This window comes from Lepidochelys kempii, chromosome 6 (genome assembly GCF_965140285.1).
Source record: "Lepidochelys kempii isolate rLepKem1 chromosome 6, rLepKem1.hap1, whole genome shotgun sequence".
NCBI lineage: Eukaryota > Metazoa > Chordata > Testudines > Cheloniidae > Lepidochelys > Lepidochelys kempii.
In genome coordinates, this window is record NC_136385.1 from 30954673 (window position 1) to 30976346 (window position 21674).

Here is a 21674-nt window from a genome sequence, read left to right on the forward strand (position 1 = left end):
GAGAAGGGTACCCATAAATTTCTCAGTGTATGTAAATAAGATTTGGGTATAGTAGGTTGGGCCTGAATTTCATAGGTCAGGATCCTATAAAATACCTTGTAAGAGGGATCTTCTAGGCTCTTCTAAGTTCTAGGCTCTTCTACCTCCTGAAGCTTTGGTTTCTTTGAGTGCTTTTTCCAGTTCTCTTATACTCTAGAGACTATCTTCTATCACACTATCAGCTCAGTTTGTGCAATATAGTATAACTACTCAACATTCCCTAACCATTGGGGAAGTCAGCACCATCACATAATCGGGCATGCCAGGAGTGAAGCTGGTCCTTCACTTCCTATTACCGGGCCCTCAAAGAAGGGGGTGAGTATGTTAGGTCAAGGTACTTATAATAGAAATGGTACCACCAGGAGTTTGGGAATTCTTTTACTGTTTTGCAGTTATAAGTTTCATTGCATTTCTGATTTTTATGTTAATTCCAATAAAGGTTTTATCAATTTGGTATTGTCCTCAGTGTACGTGTTCTTGCCAAGCACCCTGAGAGTCCTCTCCTGATATAGAACTCTCTGAGTTCTTGAACTCTGTAGTTTGAATTGGATAAGAACCTATAAATCTCCTGGTCGAATGCAATCAGTGGCGAGCCATAGCAACTAACCCATCAAATTCAGGTCAATATCTGTCATACACAAAGGAATATGGGTTTACCTCAATTTACATATTAGCAGTAAACAAAGCCATCAAGCTAAACCAGCAGGAGTTATCTAGAGTCTGAACTCAAGAGACAGAGAATTAACATGGCTCCTGCACCCCAGAGAGACACAGGAGACTGAATCCCCAGGAGGCTTTCCTGACTTGTAAGGCAAAGACAATTCCTTTGGTAATATAAGGGACAGAGAGAGACTCCATCTTTATCCTTCACTGTAAGGAAACAAAGGAACCAAGCAATTTGATCTCTGTGATGGGTCCTGGCCAGGTCAGCCAGTGCAGAACTGGAAGGGAGGCTGTGGGTGAGAGAAATCATTTTGAACAAAGACCGGATCTTGCTAGATTATGTTTTAGACTTTTAGATGTGTGTTTTTCACTTTTATGTGCTTGTAAACACTTTTATGTGCTTGTGTCTCTACCTTTATCTCTTTTACTTGGTATCACTTAAGCCATGCTCCTTTGTGAACAAACTCATTTGACTTAATTATAAATCAATGATGCTGCATAAATTCAGTAAAGCATGTCCTTCTAGTAAGCTGACAAGTTGGAATGTTACACTAATACATTTTCTGTGAGGTTCTAGTGAGAAGGACTGGTCCCTGCAGTAGGATGATTTTGGGGCAAATTCAGGGCTAGAAGGGTACTAAGGTCAGTCTTCAAGAAGTAACCAAGTTGGGCAAAGCCAGGTTGAGGCTCGTGGGTTGTTGGTAGGCTGTTGGGGTAAGAGTTTACCAAAGCTGTAAAGCCACAAGATACCCAGGATTATAAGACAGATGTTGACTGAACCCCTTACTGGCGTGGGTGAACCTCAAACCATTCTAACTAATTCATGGTCCAAAGTTTTAGCAGCAACAAAGTTCATAAAGTGACAGGTGAAACATCAACATAATGTACAGTTAAGCAAGAGTTGGAATGGAAGCTGAATGCATATCACAGAAACTTGGAGATCCTCAGGCCCCATCTGCTTTCATTTGTTTCCATAGATGTGTACATTTTGTCTTTTTCCTGCTGGTATGTTTTGTTCAACATTAATGCAAATAATTTTTATGTGTTATACGCTATAATGTTAATCATACAAATGAAACAATAATGTGATATTAAATAAAGTGAAGATTTTTGAAAAAGTAGCAAAAAAATCTTTACAAGACTTGCAAGTTGCAGATATTTCCCCTATTTAATTTTTTATCTGGATTTGGGGAGACTTTAAAAAAAATTCACCTTAATTAGATGAACCTTACAATCTCCAATGAAGTCAAATGTGAGTCCATCAAATGTCCTGTAATGCCGATCCCCATATGCAGTACACATTGATGGGCAGGGATGGAAGATGCATTGAAATGACCCATGCTGGCAGATACTGAAAAAGTATGATCAATAGTGTAATATCAAGTGTAGAAACTGACAAATAATCGCAGTTATTTTACTGATCATTTTTCAAAGATTAGAAATATTAATAAAAAAGCAAAACCAGTAAAAATATAGTTCTAAAAAGTGTTAGGAGTGTTAGGAGTGCGGATAGATTGCAGACTGAAATGTTATATAGTAATGTTATATAGTAATGATATCAATAAAACCCACCCTGAAAAAAAAATTACATGTTGAATTGATACAGTTTGAACTGTACAGTGTTTCCACTGAACTGTACGTTGAATCTGTAGGTTCCATAATGTATCAGACACTGGCATTTCTTATATTGAACCAGTAAAAAGAAAATGGCCTCACTATCAATTTAATATGTTACATAGTAGTTCACATCAACAAAAAATCAAATACATGTAACAAGGAATAGCTTGTATACAATATAGTTGTTTGAACAGAGCCTGAATCTTGGAATCAGCTAGTGACACATTTGTAGTCAGTCCAGTTCCAGCAGTCCTTACTCCATCCTTAATTTAAGGGAGTTTTGCATGATAGAAAAAATTGAGATTTGCCTAAGCGATTTAGGCCCACATCCTCAAAGATGCCTAACTAAAGATAGGCACCTAAGTATATTTAATTATGTGAGCCTTAGAACCTAAATTCCATTTTCAAAGCTGACTTAAGCATTTAGAAGGCTTTCAATGAGACTTAGGAGCTAGAATCCCCAAGTCTCTTTTGAAAATGGAACTTGGGCACTTTGGGAAATTTTTCCCAAAAAAAGACCTTCAGGACTCAGCCCCTTGATATAATTGTAGCATAGCAACAACAGTTAAACTAAATATAGTATGTTATATATTTTCTTTTTCTTAATATGTATCCATGCCACATGTAATATATTTAATTTGAAAATGAATAACTCTGATATACCTGTTGATTAAATGAATGGAAGTCTCATTTCATGAATAAACTATGGGATGGATTAATCCTGTGAAATATCTGATACAATAGATAGTACTGTATATGGTGACTAATCATATTGAATTATACTGATTCATATATTATGAACTGAAGGAGTAGAAGTGAATGGTTTTAACAGGAGAAGCAATTGTCAGGAAGGCAGAAGTGGGTGCAAATGGAAGCAGGCTCCAATTCTTGTTAGTTGCAGTACAGTCTCCCTTTCTGACCCCTTGGCATGTAACTTATACCAATATATACCCATTTAGGCTGTCTTACCAACGTGCAACTTACCCTGCCATTTACCTCACCTCTCAATTTGGCCCTATGTGTTTGCATTTTATACCTTGGGATACTGATAGTCAAGATTATGATTCTTCTAACTCCTGCCTATAATGCGACTCCCTTTTTCCAAATAATATGCTGTTATTCAGTCACTTGGGAGTCTCTTGTGATAATGTTCCAGTTCTAAAAAACAGTTCTATTTTTAACATTTATTTGAAACAAATGTAAAAATAAAATTACTGGAGATGAAATGCTAGAAACTGGTTTGAAAAATATAATCAAGAACAGTAAAGCAAAACAGAAAAATAACTAATCATCAGATAAGGGAGGTTCTAACGTGAGATTAAACAACCAGATAGCTTTCTGCTTACCAGGTATGACAGGAAGAAATGACTCTGTCACCTGGGAAGTACTCCTTTCCTTTCCATGAACATGGGCATTCATCTGGCTCAAAGCATGCATCACCATGTTTAACAAGGCTGTCAGAAAACATCAAGTATGCATTAAATGCAAATATATTTTTCAGATCTATACATTTATAAATCTTTTCACTGCTCTTTTAAATAATTTGTAATGAACTCCACAACATTTTTCTTTAAAAAGCAGCAGCAGAAGCAGAATTTTAAATCCTTTTGGGAACTCAAAAATACATTTTTTGATCCTAATACAAGTTTTTACCTTTGTAACTTGTGTTTGACTAAAGCATATCTTCCAGAAAAGCATCCAGTCTTGTTTTGAAGACATCAGGAGATGGGGAATCCACCACTTCCTTTGGCAGTTTGTTCCCATGGTTAAAACCCTCACTATTAAAAAATTGTCCCTTATTTCTAACTTGAATTTGATCCCCTGGTTCTTATTTCTTTTTTTTGCTAGATTAAAGAGCTCTTTGATACCCAGTATTTTCTCCTCACACGTGCTTAACCTTCTGCACTGTGAGTGGCCCCATTGCCTTCAAAGGGACTACTCACAAGAGTAAAATTAATCACATGCATGCATATTTACAGAATCAGGTCTTACGTTTCTTACTCATGATTATAAAGGTAGTAACTGATGGAATAGATAAAAAATTGGAACTTCAAGAAGCGTACGGGAAAATGTCTGGGGATTCTAACAACAAAGGAAGAAAGGGAGAATTCTTGTTCACCAACACAAAATATAGCAACAAATACAAAATTTAAAATAAAACCCTGAAACCAACATACCAGGGATAAATAAATGGAAACAGTAAAGATGGACTTAATACATGGAATTATTTAAATTTACACAAATACTGGGAAAATACACAGTAAATGATAAATGAACTATTAGAACAGAGTAACAATTCTCCAATGAATCAAACATAAGTTATGTGTAAATTTTTTTCTTGTACAATTTGATGTACCATTGGTGATGGGAATTCAAAAAGGTCCCAAAGACACATTAATGGATTTCAGAAGTTTCAGTTGCCACCAGTGAAAAAGATTTATAGAATGAGAAATGAGAATTTTTTTAAAAACATGAATCCTTAGTTATATACAATAGTAGGAAGTAGACCCTTCCTTGTAATCCTTATGACTCCAGATTGCACTGAGTTCCACTAGTACAAACCCCTATTCCTTTGCAGAAATTGTGGAGAAAAACATGCTAATTGGATAGAAAAGGGGAGAGGGATCCCTTGAAGGCCCCATAAGATCTAAAATTATCTTAATTTTTTTTTTAAAGGAGAGTTTAGACATTTACTGGCTTTGGGCAAGAAATAATCATTTAAGTATTGCTGCCAGGCTGATGTTGGTTTCTTTGAAAAGTAAGTACTTTTTAAGAATAAAAGTTCTTCTCTGCTACATGCATGCAGAGAATTTCCCTGAGAAAATCCATTAGACTAGTCCAATTTACTCAGAAAAGTCATATCTGTTGCTCACCATTGTAATATATGTGTGCTAGATTATCTGAGTCAGGGGAGCAGCTCATCATTGACAGTCATATCCTGGACAAACTGGTTGGTGCCACCATTTTATTCTCTGCAGGAACGCAGAGGAAAAATTAAATTATTGCATTAAATGCATTCATCGCAGCACTTGTTCTTTGTGTATACTGGATGAATTAGCGTTTTGTAAACCAAGTTCTGTGACTATAACCTAGACCCCAATTCAGTATGATTTAAAACAAAAAACAACAAGAACTTCTCCACTCTGGGGCTCTTTTACTGGGAACACAGTAACAACATCAGGAAAACAAGAAATCACTAAACTGAAAGACTGTAATTTTCTTTAGAGCATTTGAAATGTCCTTTGTAAGTTATACCCATTTCAAGTTTTCTGTCGCTTATTGGACAGTTTAACTACAAGACCAAAATTCCCACTGGTTTAAGCTACAAACTGAATAGGCCACATTCAGAGACAAAGAGAATCACATTGACAAGCTAAGACCAAATGCAAGTTCCATCTCTGTAATATTACACTGGATAAAATAAGTGATAACAGCTCTCTCTCTTGTAAAGCCAAAGAACTAGGTTGATTTCAACAATCTAAGAATTCATAACAATATGCTATCTAGAGATGCCCAGAACTCTCCCTTTTCTTCTGAAGTATCAGGCATTATTTCTAACACCTATTTATGTGCAACCTAAAGATCAGTGCTAAGGGTATAGCTTCCTACAAACTCAACTTGTACTGAATCAAATTCACTGCCACCCTACTAGGCTCCTGCGTTCATTTAAATAATGTCCATGGGGGTGGAGGGGAGAATTATTAGAAGCAAAAATGGCATTTTTGAGTGAACAAAAGCCTAAGGGATAAATGCTTCTCACTTTTGCCAAGCTCAAGTACCTGAGCTTGAGAAGTAAAGAATCATCTCCACAGGCTGCACCAGCAAAAGAGTCACTCCATGGTCACTACTGCAGTGTTGGCCTTCTGTAGGCTCAGTGCATGGTGCACTCGCTTCCCTCCTTTATGCAAAGTCATATGGCCAGTGAAATACCCTGGCCCCACCCACAAACCTGCCTCTGGGGTTTCTCTCACCCCCTCTGCAAACTCCTCAGATTTTGCCTGCAATGATCCACTCATGATGCAAGGGTATCAGGAAGGAGGGAAACTGCAAATACCAGCTATTGTGAGTGTACACCAATGCCATGAACAACATCCCTACTAGCTGACAGGGGAAAAAGAGGTACAACAAAACTGATGTACCCTGTGCTTATTATTAGCATTACTGTAGGACCTAGTGGCCCCATTGTAGAGGATTCACTTGCTGGCCTAGTGGAGTTAATTTGTTCCCGGAGAATGTTCCTGCTTGCGGAATTATGCTATTGTAACATTAATTAATTGTCAGGGCACTTTAGAACTCTTGAATAGTCAACTTTTTATAATTGGTTGACAGGGCTGCCAAGTGTCAGGCATCTTCTGCAACCCTCCCATTTTGTATCTGTAATGGGGAGACTCACCTCTTGAGTGCCTCCTAGCCGCTGGGTGTGGTACCACAGTCCTTTTTACAACCCTGGAGCCCCCTGTGGGCTACTATCCAACTTTGGTGGGTTTTGAGAGTCCTCCATAGTCCATGGCATGTCATAATTACTATGCAATTATCAGATAGTTGAAGCTCTTTACCATCTCCAGTGTGGTTAACAGAACGGAGATTTCACCACAAAGAAACTTTTCTAACGTGGCCTCCTGACCTCCTGGAGAGGAGCCTCCTGGGATAACATCCTTCAGAGTTAAGGATATATTTATTGAGGTTCAGACCCCTTTCAGGGTTACCAAAAACCAGGGATTGCGCCGTTTTGCCCACAGCTTTTAGTATCTGACTTGGCAACATCCACTTCTTGTTCTTTTTGTGCCCATGCTATTTTATGAATGGCATTCAGTAGGTTAGGAAGATAAAAATTATCCTTTTTCCTTTGGTAGAGCTCTTCTTTTTAGCAGAGGGTGGGTTGTGGCTTTTCCTTGCAGCTTTGTTGTGATTCCATATCACTGGACCTAGGGCAGGGCAGCTCTGAATTTCATCAGCTTGTGGTCCCTGCTGGCTCAATCCATCTTTATGCTGCAATGATTGCACTCTGCAGGGTTCTAAGCCTTTTTTCAGGATGGCTATTTCAGCCTTCCCAGGTCTTTAACTTTAGCCACGCTGGACTTCAGCCCCAGCTGGACCTTAAGCAAGTTCTGAAGCTTAGTCAGGTCCTTCTGCAGCAACAAACATTGCTGTTCCACGTGTCTTTTTCAGTTCTGAGATGGGCCAGGTCCTGTTCCTGCAGTATAGCTTGGGCTAGGATCTGCTCCCTTGAGGAGTGCTTTATTTGTGTTTTTGCAAGGCCTTAACCTTTTGGACCTCTAGCATGTGCATTTGTGCCATTCCCTCTTTGACCCTATCCACTGCCACAACCTTATCTTCTACCTTTTTCTATTCCAGTAGGAGTTGGGTTTGTTGGGTGGCGATAAAAGTTACTACAAGTACTGCAGTAGAAGACACAAACACCGTAATGGTGGCTGTCAATACTAAATCCTTCACTGGATGGTGAATCCACATCCTTACACCATCTTCCTGGTGCTTGAATCCTTACTCCATTCTTCTGCAGGGATTCAAGCTTCCTGGTTAGCGGTCACTATGCTTTATATTTCAATGTCCATGCTTTTGCGCTCTTCACACCTCTCTGCCCTTTCCTGGACGATCAACCTCAGTTCTCTCAGTTCCTCCATTTGTTCCAGGAGGTGGTTGTTGGCTCAGACAGATTGATCCCACTATCCTATGAGCATCTTCTTGCTCTGCTAGTGTGCTTCAAATTTACACCTCAGCTTGCTGTGCACTAACTTTTCATCCAGACAAGCCCTCAGAAAGTTAGTGACTGTTCAGGAGTGTTTCTTGTGTGGAAATTGTGTTGATTAAATACACTGAGCTAAATTTTGTCTTTACACACCAGCCACAGTATTGCCTTTGTGTGAGTTGCATGTATGTAAACTGAGGGCAGAATTCAGCCCAGAGTTTAGTCAGAGTCAGTATTTCAGTGAGTGTAAGGTCTGTGTGAGAGAAAAAACAGAAAGAACTCTGTCATTCATGTCTGACAGAGAGGATAATATTAGATTTTCCTGAGCTGTGGTTGTCTGAACTTCCTGTTCACATACAATTAATCAAAAAATGAATCATGCTTTTCTTTGTATGAATGTGTGTATATGTATATGTGCAAGATGAAATATTCTGAGTTTGTGTAGTTTTTAGCTGTAGCATAGCAGAATAACAAGTTATCTGCTAAATGACCAACCTTATTTTATGGTTGAAGTAGTTTTCAACAAGGAGGACAATTCAATCACAGTTAGCAGATCAGTAGATTCACCCATCTTTGCCAGGTAATAAATGGCAGCTGTTTTTTGGATTCAGATCAAATAGCTGCCTGCTTTGTACTTTGCACAATGTTAGCATGAGAACCATCTGAACTGTAATATGGATTAAAAAAAAGACATCCAGCCATGTGTTGGCTTGACTGGCTTATGGTTCTTCAACTACACTCACAGAGGGGAAAAAAGTAAAATAATTGTAACTATAATAACTGTAAAATAAATTGGTTAGTCTCTAAGGTGCCACAAGTACTCCTTTTCTTTTTGCGAATACAGACTAACACGGCTGTTACTCTGAAACCTGTAATATCATAGATACATTTCCTGCTGTTAGTAATTACCTTCAACACAATGAAATGTGTCACTTCTGAAGTAAAATGAACTTTAAAAGATTGTAGAGGTGATATTGTTATGCTAGGGGCTGGGAGCAACCTCACTGAAGCTGGTGGGCATCAAAGCTATCTTCCATTCAGGTTAAATGAAGGAACATTTGGAGAGAGCTTCATTTAGAGAGAGCTGAAAAAATAGGCCATCCACAATATATGCTACATGTAAGGCCGCTCAAAAATCAAACTGTGTGGGTAGAAGTGTTTCACTGCATGCTGAATGTAAATTTTGAGCTAGAGGGTTGATTTGATTGCAGCTGTGTGTCTGTGTGTGAGAGAAAAGGGGCAGATGCACCACAGAAGCATACAGAGAAGGCAGGAGAAAGCCAAGGACTGCCAGAGAACAGCTTGTAGCATGATCCTGAGAAAAAGCTGAGAGTTTTCCCCTAAATTTGGCTGGAAAGACACTTGGAACTGTGAGCAGAGAAACTGCCTCCTGCTGTGTCCAGGAAACAGGACAGTTTCTTTGTAAATGAAACAGGACTGAACCAACGAAATAACTGACTGTGTCATCAGTTTCTCCTCCTCATGGAAATAACTTGCTAGATCCTGAATTTTGGCTAAATGCTAGGGTCAAAAGAGGTAACAATAATATCAAGCACTGTAGTGGTGGACATTAAAAAGTCAACATTTACAATCAGTTGTCAATCAGTAACACAGATATAATATGTTCCTATGCTCACAATGGGAAAGAAATGTGGCTTCTCAAATTCTGTGTGATAAGTGTTGGCAAATGTTGACTTAAATGGTGATCACTGTAATAAGCATTTAAAAAGTGTAACCTGAAAATGCAAACAATGTATTTCGAAGTCTCAAAATGTCATTAGAACAGGATACAATGTAATGGTAAGTCTATCTCTGATATACTGCAAGCATTTTCTGGAATTCATTAGCACCACTAGTGGGAAAGAGGTGCTTAGAAAATAAACAGACCTGGCATTTTGGGGAGATCCAGAAGCACTGCAGCATGTTAGAGAACAGCAAATAAACACAGCAAATTGTATGAGAAACAAAAGTATTTACTTTTGCTTCTTTATATATAGCACTAGAGGCACATTCAGTCTTGAGGAAACAAAACAAAGTCTCCTTACGTCCCCTTCCTTGTCTCAATAGCGTACTATCCCTTCAGTCATCCTATAACAATACTTTTGAAAAACTGAAGTCAACACCAGCAAACAGCACTTCACCAGTATGAATATCAGATCTGGAAGCACCCAACCGGAGGTGTTACTTCAACAGATGTTGATTCTGCATAGGGTGACCTGATGTCCCGATTTTATAGGGACAGTCCCGATTTCTGGGACTTTTTCTTATATAGGCATCTATTACCCCCCCCCAACCTCTGTCCAAATTTGTCACACTTGCTATCCGGTCACCCTAATTCAGCATATGTAATAGTATAATGCCTTCATGGGCAGGTAGTGGGGTACAGAGCCAAACACGCCTCCAACACTTAGTCAGACAGGTATCCGCTTTTCCTGAGGAATTCAAGTATTTATGAGTGGCCACCCCACATCTCTGTTTAACCTAAAAGAACAATGAGGGGGGAAAGATTAATAAGGGTGAATCATCTGGGAGTTTTGGAATACCCGTTAACAAAGAGGTAGAGTGCATATTGTTTTTAGTTTTTTCACATTAAGAATGTAAAATTAAATGCTCTTTCCTTAAATCCTGTGTAAATAAAAAACATGAACAAGACATTTGGAAAAGAAGATATTTTGACATGTATCAATATGACAGGACTTACAACTGAGCTTTGAGGATTTATATCTTGTGCCTGGCGCAATGGATATGATCACCATGACACCACTCAAAAGTATATTTGTCATAAAAGGTGGCTTTATAAAATATTGGAGAGAAAATTACATTCCTCCTACATTGTTAAATTTATCTGGCCATAGACAGGTATTTTTAAAATTACATTAAATGCATTGTTTACTTTGTGCAAATTAAAAAGTGATGATTTTTCTTTTTTAAAAACCTTCCCGGAATTCATTTAAGCTTCTTACATGTTATTTGATCTGGTATGCCACCTGTTTATTACAAAAATACAATAAGAAGCAATTTCTCATTTTTGGTGGTGGGAGGAAAGCAGGCACAATATTTCTGGATGGATTACAGCATCTCATTAAACTTGGAATGCTGCAATTTTCAGTTTACTTAATATCATCTTTTTCATGGTTCTAATTTATAAGAGCAAGCCTAAGCCTAAGGAAAAAATGCCCCAATTGGTCAACTTTGCCCAATGTTAGCCATATATACAAGAAAGAGTGTTCTCAGGGACCGTTTTTAAATAATCTCCTTCCAAAGGTGCAAAGCAGCTATAGTAGAAAGCATTTAATGAACTGTGTTCTAGTCTAGACTGGAAAAAGAAAAACAACCCCCTCACTACTGTTTAATAGATGAAAAAGTATGATCTGGAAACACTAATGTCAAAGCATAGTACCATGAAACTACATATCTTATTGATTTTCTGACTTGGTGCACCGCAAGTCAGAAATAATTGTTTGGGGATTTATACTACCCGGAAAAATATATTCCAAGTCTGCTTCTTGTACTGTGCAAGTGCCAAGCATGGTCACCTGCATTAAGGCTGGTTTTAACCAACATTTGACTAAATCATGTTGTGGATTATTCCTTGAGGACATGCTTGAATGGCCATTGGGCACGGTTTTTATCTCTTTTACACTGGTGTGAAGCTGATGGGCATAACAGCTACTTTCCATTTAGGTTAAATGAGGGAACATAAAATACCCCTTCATTTAGAGAGAGCTGAAAAAATTGGCCACCCAAAACACAGGCTACATGTAAGGCTATCTTATAAATATAAATCTGGAGCAAATCTGTGTAAGTCAAGTACAGGTAAAAGGTGTGACAGCCAATCCTATGGCCTGTCAGGACACGGTTGCTGCAGCCAATGTGGTCAGGGCCTTTAAAGGGGGAAATGTCATCACAGGCAGACTGAGATTTTTAACTGTATATAGTGACACAATTTATCCAGAATATTCAGGTGTTATATCAAGTAATAGTATGTCCAGGACACAAAAATGAGACAGATTCTAGAATCAGATGTTTCACCTTCCTTTACTGATATAGAATCCCAGCCTCCTTTCCAGGACCCTTTTGTAGTGTCTCACTCAGAGAGGTCACTCCTACTAATTCTTCCAGATAAATTTTAGTAACATAGTAGACCTCTAGATGGTCAGCAAATAGCGCAGAACTAAGAAAGAGCCAATTCCATATCATTCGATTGGTATCACTGAAGTCCTATGGGAAAGGGATGAGTGGCAGGACTACAGGGTGGTAGTTGTGAAGAAGCAATACTACAATGATGCGCACCTTTGTATAAACATAGATCACAATTTTCTTCCAACTTCCAAGACCAAGGGCTGAGGTTTTTCACTTGCATTGCTTAGTTGTGAGATGGTAGATGATGATCCCATCAGGACCCATTGATAACACAATCACTAGTAGCAGCAGTTGTGTGACAGTTCATTTTTTGAAAAAAGATTGATGCCAAGATTAGTAACATGGAGAAATAAGGGATGGAATATCATTACAATGGAAAAAATCACAGCTAACTTTATACAAGGATCAAGCAGATTTCATGATGTGTGGTTATCATTTTTGGAGCTTGTACAAAATACATACACAGATAACGATGAGGCTGATCAAACACAAATGGATGTTGTAAAGGTGACAAATATTCAGCAGAAGCTGAGCAGAGCAAATGATTCCCATATGAAGGGACATATATAGCAGCTGATTATGACTTAAATGATGTAGAGATGGAAAAATATCAGAAGGGACACACTTCTGGAAGATCTAATAAATAGGTACAACCAAGCAAAGAAGATGGAGTGATATTATGGACAATGCATTCTACAAACTATTGACTACACCTTCTCAATTGTGTTTGTGCATTGTCATCAGAAGGCCTGAGGTCCTCTTGATTCTTTTCAGGTTAAATACAATAAAATTAGTATGCAAGGTATATGGAAATTGTTTTATGGCTCTGGATAAGATTCACATGGAAATGTGAATTTGCTAGATTAATGTTATTAAGAATAAACACCTGTATAATGTAGATTATTAGATTTTCCCAGTTCATCTGTATTAATAATGATAAAGTTAAAATAACTTTTTAAAAAAATAGATGACCCTGTTATTCCTGCTCCTTGTTAATCTTTCCAATATGAAGTACTAGAAAATGGATAGTCAAAAAGGAACATACAGTGAGAATATCCTGATAGTCAATTCTCTGTCCTGGAAGACATGAGCACATGCTTATTTAAAATACTGAACTACCTACAAAGCGTTCCACAAAGCTCACCTGTAAGGAAGAGTGAAAGCTCTCTTTATAAAGGAATACATACCTATTTGTCTTCTTTTCATAGCATTAGAAGGTATCAGAAAACACAGCTGAGAGAATATCTTGGCTGTTCCCAGCTTTCATCTTGTTCAGTTTATAATAGTGGAGGTATGTTTGTCCTCTATTTAAATCTTTAAGTGCTGACAGCATCTGACATATTTAGTCAAGAATAAAATATTGAGAAGAAATATTTAATTGGCACAGGTATCTGGAATACCCAAGTCAAATGATTTGGGGTATGCAGCTTATCCATAAATCATCTACCCAATACTGCTTGGAACATGCATAAAATCCTATTGGCTATACTGCACAGGTATATGGCAAAGTCATTCAGGTTTAGTGGAGAGGTTAGAAATTTCATGAGGTAGAGAAATTATGATCATGCCTCCTAATGAGTTTGGATCTACAGTCCCAAGTAAAATAACAGTGCTTCCTCTGACATGTTTACATGTTCAAACCAAACCAAACCAAAACAAAAAAAATCCCACACACTAAACTTCCCTTTGCTTCATCCCAAGGCCCCTCTATTAAGATATGGAAAAGGAGCTTCTTGGAAAAAGTGGAGATTCTCTTCACCTGAAGCTGTTTTCATTATCTTCCCCTTATTGTACCAGTTAAATCTGCATGTTATACACCAAGGTGCATAAGACTGATCATGACCCCATAATTCAGTGATGTTCATCCTTTTTGACGTAAGGGCCAAACATGTTATTTCAAAAAGATCAAGGAGCTACAAATCAATATTTTGATGCATATTTTCTCTCGTGTTCCACTCTCTTGCGTTGCTTGAGCAGCACAAAAAGCAGAAAACATCTACAAGTCTATTGACAGGGATTCCCCCATGCTAAGGGAATCCTCAACAGCTGCAAAGGCAGAGTAGCCAGTTCCTCCGTTGCCCCACAGCTAACACTGGAGTGGGACATAGTGGGGGTGTGATGAGACATGCGAGGGATCAGGACAGGGGGCTGGAGCTCGCTGCATTGCTATTGCCATCTAGTGTATGGGTCCCACAACATTGTTTTCAGCTGGCACAACTTAGAGGAGTCCCCTCATTACTCTAATCTATGCTGTGTCAGGGAAGCAGGCAGCCATCATATTGTTGATTCTTGGCTTCTCCTCTGTTCTCCCTTCTCCCAGGCTGCCTTGGATAGCTGTGTGAGGGAGGGAAATCATCCTCTGTTAGATGCTTCCTTAGGCTTAGGCAGAGCCCTGGTGAGTCTCTATCTTGGCCCAATAGAGCACCAACAGCCAAGCAGGCAATGGACATGCCAGAGCTATTCATGAATTAAAGGGGAGGAGCATTTATGTAAAAATATGTACAACATGTTCAGAGAGAAACAGAATATATGCACTTGCACACAGAGCAAGGGGAAGCTTCCTTTCTGTTCCACAGATCTCTTATCAGTGATCTGGACTTCCCTTACATATTCTGTACATGGAGCTCCTATTTGCATGAGTGGAAATTCTGCCTGAGAAATGACTAAAGAATATACACAGTGTAGACTGGAAAGGAGACTTCTGCTCTTCTGAAGTCAGAATGCAGATATCCATACAGGTACTTTCTATTCAGTATTTTTAAGAAGGAACTGAGAATACTGAAGGAACACGCATCTCTCACTGAGAGAGGAGCAAAACTTACTGTAAAAGTAAAAATACAGTTTACCTTTAGTTAAGTCTGCTGTGTGCCATATGGGAAAATTAATAGGAAGATTAAACTATTGCTGTGTACAAAAAGCTGCTTTAGGGGAAAATGAAGGACTAAACTAGGTCAAGTTTCTATGCAAACTTTGGAATACAAAGGCTGTCTGTCTAAGAAAGGGGAAATAATTGCATGCAAAGCATGATGATGGCCTCTTTGTTGCATTAATATCATTAGCCAATTCCTGGGCATGCACACACACAAAAGTTGCCCTCTCATATTTTTTAAACTACTTAAAATAGGCACTGAAACTCCAGTTAATCCTCAGGTTTCATTCTGACAAAATCCGCTTATAAATAATTATTCATGCTTTAAGACCCATATCTCCTGCTCCCACTGAAGCTAAAGCCTTGATGCCAGAGGGAAAAAAGGGGAAGTTCTTTCAATAAACCAGATGATAACTTATCTAGTAGGCAACAGGAAGAATAGGTTTGAAGTCATAATAAATGAGAGCTTCCCTTTTCCAGTGATGATTATGGATCTGGCCCATCCAATGCCTGTTCAAGTCAACGGAAAGCTTGCAGTGGATCAGGGTCAAAACTGTATTATGTTAAACTGGGACACTTAGGAGCTGAGGAGTACAGAAACACACTATTGCTTTCTGCCTCTATGTTCTGATTAAAGATCATATAATACTGTTGGGTTATACTGACTTATATCTATTCTTTAGCAGACAATTGGAGTTTTAGTTTGAAGAATCACAACTAATTGTGTTATGAACAGGACATTATTTTCCCTCTTGTGACGGAGCGCGGATGTACAGAAATATTCAAATATTCAGAGAGAGAGAGAGAGGAGAAAATCTTGATGTTAAAAATTCTGAGAAGATATTCGATCGTGAAAACTATGGATGAAATATAAAAGAAGCGGGACCTTAGTTTGCCAGTGAAGCACAAGGTATGGCAACATTACATAGACTATATTCCTGGAACAATTTTCCTCCCCAAGTCATATTTTTAAAAATGGGGAGAGAAGTATTATTTCATATTGTCCTAACAGTACAAAATTTCATATTGTCCTAAGAGTAACTGATGTAAACTGACTGAGATACTGAAAATATAGGTACTTTATACTATCAGATATCGTAAACCACTCTCTTATTTTATATGCATCTTAGATTTCATGTTGTACTATTCGATCAAGAGCTCTAACAGAATACTCTGAGCACAACAAAGAAAGAATCCTAGAACAAGTGATGTGAAGTTCTTGCCTGTCTGCTAGGATCTAAAATTATTTTTAAATATATTTCCAACTCTTCACCTACTGCATCAAGAGAGTCTGTGTGTTAGATGTAGCCAACTTTAATGTTTTGGCCAATTGTATTAGTGAAAAAACTGGAAACAGCTTCAATCTACAATATACTTGCTTTAAATAATTCCAGAACTTTTTTATACTAGGAAAGCTGCACCACTTTACTAAGTCAACTAAAGAATATCAATCTAGTTAAACTGATACAAACTCCTAATACAGACACATTTAAATTAATTTAACCCTTGTTTCAATCACATCAGTTTTTAACAGTAAATTACCAAATTAATCTAAACCAATTTAAGTGAAACCTCACAAAGATGATATCATGGTTTGAGTAGAAGTAAATGTATGTCTTGGATCGTAATAGACGAGCCTTAAGAAAAATCCCCTTCCTTTCTAAAGAGACTTCAATTATGAACATCATATGTATGTAATATATGATCATTTTAGAAGAATATGTAAAAGAAGCCTCAGACATGATTGGCATGCAAATTGTCAGCAAGCAAACAACCCTATATAATTTGCACATAATAAAGACATATCTCCAATAATTCAGTTTGTGTGTAGCAATGATTGTTACTGGGATTACTGTTCATAATCACAAACCATGATACTTGAGATCACACTACTATTTCATCTTTAAATTTCATATATTTTATTAATTTTGTAAAGCAATACCCACACAAACACACGTAGCAAACACAAATCACAACAAATAAATGCCAGTGGGTAGATGAATAATGGCTTTATGAAAGAAACCAAACAGATGCAAGTAATTTTAACTAACTAACTAAATCAATCTGGTGTCATGTAAAATTCTATATACGTACTGTGAGAACCATAACACAACTCTGTATTCACATAAAAGAAGAGATGAGTGATACTGAATCAATTAACAGATTACCTCCTTAATGGAAGGTATTTAATATATCTCCCTTATTTTTTCAACCTTGTGACATCTCCTTTCTTTTTGCATAGTAACTTTTTCATATTTAATGATGATGATACAAACTACATTCAGACAAAGTATGCAGGAGCTTTGGGAGAAATCCTACCAATTATTTAGCATTAACTTGGTCTGTCAATACAGTAAAGGCTGACATAATTACCGTTGTCAGACTGGTAATATGTATAGATTCACTTAGTTCCTGGACTGACACAATATTAATATGTCATAAGACATTAATTTAGTTGTAAATTAAAAAGACAATTTATACTGATTCCTCCTTGGTGTCAGAGCTCTTCCTTAATTTTTTTGTTCAATAATCCCCTTGTTTGAAGGCTTTGAATTTTGTTTTTTTTTTTCTTTTGTACATTTAAAAGATATATAATTCTCATCTATTTGCCTCCTTCGAGTTTTAACTGCACAGTGAGACTCAAGGTCTGTGTCACACATTTAACATTCATCTGCTCCCTCTACAAGGTCAGAAGAGGATGACTGATTTTTTACTAGTAATTACTCTAATTTATCCCCATGACATCTTGTCTCCTAACCTCTGCTCATTGCACTAAAGGAAACTCAATGTTCAGTGCATGGTTCAGGGTTCCAAAATGTCCCTACCAGTATGGAAAAAAATTACTCTGACCCCAAATGTAGCGATCAGTCTATATTTTGTACTTCTACTACTTCAGGGAAAGAATATTCCAAAAATTGATATTTCTCAGAAAAAAAAATAGTTCTAAATTTTGTGTATTTATCTTTAATTTTCAGGTGTGTGCATTTGTTCTCCTTATATTATTTAGGTAAACTAGATCTTCTCTGTATTCTATAAAATTAAGCTCATCTGGCTGTCATTGTATCTAAGACTGCATGTCTTTATACGGTCAGTAGGTCTTGTCTTAAATATATTGATAACTCATGTCTATAAATCTTTATTTTTTCATTTTTTATTTTTGACCAATATTTTTCTGCATCAACTTTAACTGCTTGAATTTTTGGACTTTAGGAAACAACTGTTATGAAAAAGCTAATCAGGATTTCTAATTCAGCACTCTTATTTAAAATGTGGGAGTATTAGAAGAAGGAATTATAACATAAAATCATTTTGGGGGCTGGATTCAGACCAACATTCAATTTCATAGTTCAGAACAAATGTTCTGGCTCAGTTTATATAAAGTGTAATGCAAATTTAAGAATGTTACATCAGTACTTCTCCCCAAAAATAAGAATATTAGAAACACTACTTTATCTAATTCACAGAACAATATTCACTCTCCAGCTATCGTGGTCAACTCCGCTGGGCACCAGTAGAGATACTGGGCCAAATTTTCAAAAGTGGCCTATAATTTGGGATACCCAACTTTACATGCTACAGCTTAGTATTCAGAATTGGTGATCATCCACTGCTCCAAATGACTTCATCTGGAAATATTTCTACATCTAGGGGAATACACCTGGGGCAGAACACAACTGCATCAACCAATCACTTTTAAAGCAAGTATAAAGATTCTTCCTGAACTCCACAGAAAACAATATTCCAACTGAAGCTCATGACAACCACAATCTATTATATCGATCTAGTTTTTGTGTCTGATTCACTGAGGAAAGACAGCAGAATTAATGTCCTATCAGCTTTCATTTATGTTTACACTATGCGCCACTAAATCAAAGATGTTTCTCTGGCACAAAGAATGAAGGTAAAATCTCTCCTTAGCTTTTCTCCACCAAAAAGAAAAAGGCCTCAACATGCTTAATTGTTGATGAGTCAAAGTTATTCTCATTCATCAGAATATAGAGTTTTGGGGGCAGAGGTGAAAGTAAGCCGGTACTCCCTGGTACGGCATACCGGCAAGAGCCCGGGCGCTGTACCGGGGCGGATCGGCTTCCCCAGGCGGCAATTTAAAGGTCCTGGGGCTCCCAGCAGTGGCTAGAGCCCCGGGCCCTTTAAATTACCACCAGAGCCCTGCTGCCAGAGCCCTGGTAAAGCGGCGGTAGGGCTCGGGTGGCGATTTAAAGGGCCCGGGGCTCCTGTCGCAGCTACCAACCCAGGCCCTTTAAATAGCCGCCGCAGTGGCAGCAGGGCTCCGGGGACGATTTAAAGAGTCAGGGCTCGGGCGGAGATTTAAAGGGTCCGGGGCTCCAGCTGCCGTTACCACCCCGGGCCCTTTAAATAGCCGCCGGAGCCCCACCACTGTTACCCCAGGGCTCCGGCAGGCTCCGGGGATGATTTAAAGGACCCGGAGCAGTAGTGGCAACTGGAGCCCCAGACCCTTTAAATCGCCATCCGAGCCCTGTTGCTGGAGCCCCGGGGGTCCTGGTGGCAATTTAAAAGGCCCGGGGCTCCACTGCAATAGCTTGGGTGGTGATTTAAAGGGCCTGAGGCTCCCACTGCCACTACCCTCCGGAGCCCTTTAAATCGCCACCCGAGCCCCGCTGCTCGGAGCCCCGGGGGCTTCCAGCTGCCACTATATTTTCCACTGTATGCATCCGATGAAGTGAGCTGTAGCTCACGAAAGCTTATGCTCAAATAAATTGGTTAGTCTCTAAGGTGCCACAAGTATTCCTTTTCTTTTTACGGATACAGACGAATACAGCTGCTACTCTGAAACCTGGAAAAAAATACTGTGTGATTATGCATTTTCATTTTCGCCCCAAATAAGCCCCCCAAAACCTACTGTGGGGAAGGCAAAAAACAAACAAACAAACCACTTCACCTTGGCCAAAATCTTTCCCAGCTCCCCAGAAAAGGAGCAACCAGCACAGTGTCCACAGCAGATCCTGCCAAAACTCAGTATTCCACCATTTCCATGGGTGGGAGGGTGGCTGCTGCTCCTCTTAGTCCAAATAAAAAGAGAGCTTTTCCTGCACCAGTATGGGCCTGTGTAGTCGTGGTCTCCCTCTGCCGCCCCCGCTCCCCCCGCCCTGCCCCCTCTCCCCTCATCTTCCAGTCAGCTGGGGGAATGGATCAGCATCTCCAGACCTATCTGCAGCAGAAAGTCACTCCCTAGCTTTCTAGCCCTTAAAGAGGCGCACACCTTTCCTAACAAGCCAGACAATGGTCCCCACTGCTTAATGTGTGGTGAGGTCATTTCAGGTATAGACAAGCCCTAATTCCCATTGAAAGATGATGGAATTTGGGCTCCTAACTGCTAATCATGCCTCTGAAAATCTCCTCCTTTGTCTTTTATAACAGCTTTCCCTCGCACACCAATACACCATATTTGATGCCAAAACAGTTCAACACATTTGTTGGTGCAGTATCAGAAGAAGCCCTGGCTGTATTTGCGAACCCCTCTGGCCTCATCCTTATTATGAGGTATTAGAGATTTGACACCACCCGTCCATCTTAGGCCTCCAGAGGATCATGCCTTTTGTCTGGTGAGTCCTTAAGAACAGAACTTGCTCCCCCTTGACAACAAAAGTTCTCTAAGTAGTAACTGCTGTGTTTTTCACCACTATAAAAGCAACCCAAAGCAATAAGCTATTCAACTGTCACTACTGAGAGTACAGCCATCTTTGCAGGTGCAATGAAAGGCACGGGTACTTTGGACTTACCCTTGTGGACAAACACATCCTGAAAGACAAGGAAGATGTCCTGAGAAGGTGAGATTTAGCAGCTGATTCTCACAGGTTCTCTCTCTGCTAAACTCCATGTTAGCTTGTGGATTACTACAGTTAACATAAATCTGGCCCGCTGGGCAGTTGTGTACTGGAAAACAAAATATTGCGGACGTTCATCATTCCTGAAATTTCAGATTTGGTAGAAAGCTTTGAAAATTAATAAATGCTGATTTAAACCAGAGATTAATTTGACCAATCATGGGGGTGGGTTCATCTATAACTCCTGGTCAGACAATTAACCCCAAACAGACACTATGAATCTGATCCAGTTGGAAAAGAAGAAAAAAGATAAATGTATTCTAATGAACCTACTTGCTCATTACTGTGCACTGTTCCCTCCAAGTTTAACAACCAGCCCAGGGAAGGTTCCATAATCCCCCAAACACAGGAAAGGGCAGTACTACCTGGCTCAGGAGGGAGCCAGAGGCTGCATGTGAGCAGAAGCTGGGAGCTGGCTGTGGAGGGAATAGTGGATAGCAGGTAGCCTGAGAGCTGGATCTGAAGGACCTGACAGCTGGGCTGAGGTTCTCCTGTTGCTGGCAGGGGTCCAGTGGCAGTCAGAGCAAGAACACAGGGCTGTTGACTGCAGGCAAGTGATTGGTGCAGCCAGGTTACACAGCAGCCTTTTGCTTTGTATACCCCTAGACCGGCCTGTTCCTAGGCACTGGGTTGGGAACTGTTGGTTTTATCTCTTTTTTGTTTTAACCACTAAGGAAATCACACCGTGGGTATTTGCCTTGTTTATTCTGGCTGCCGTAGCAAAGGAATTCTCCATTATTTGAACTGTGCAAGTGTTTTGGGGAACTGAAGG

At 39.1% G+C, this 21674-nt stretch overlaps 1 protein-coding gene across 4 annotated transcripts in view; it reads right to left on the reverse strand.

Moving 5' to 3' along the window:
- Positions 1–21674, reverse strand: part of OTOG (otogelin) — a 170355-nt gene that overhangs the window by 84196 nt on the left and 64485 nt on the right. For all 4 annotated transcript variants that reach the window (XR_012159331.2, XM_073347364.2, XM_073347366.2 and 1 more), the window contains 3 exons: positions 20798–20951; positions 3666–3773; positions 1915–2053 (listed from right to left, as the gene is read on the reverse strand). Coding sequence is in view for 3 of the 4 variants with exons in the window: in XM_073347364.2 (XP_073203465.1) it covers positions 1915–2053; positions 3666–3773; positions 20798–20951 (401 nt within the window). In the remaining variant the exon portion in view is untranslated. The remainder of the gene's footprint in view (positions 1–1914; positions 2054–3665; positions 3774–20797; positions 20952–21674) is intronic.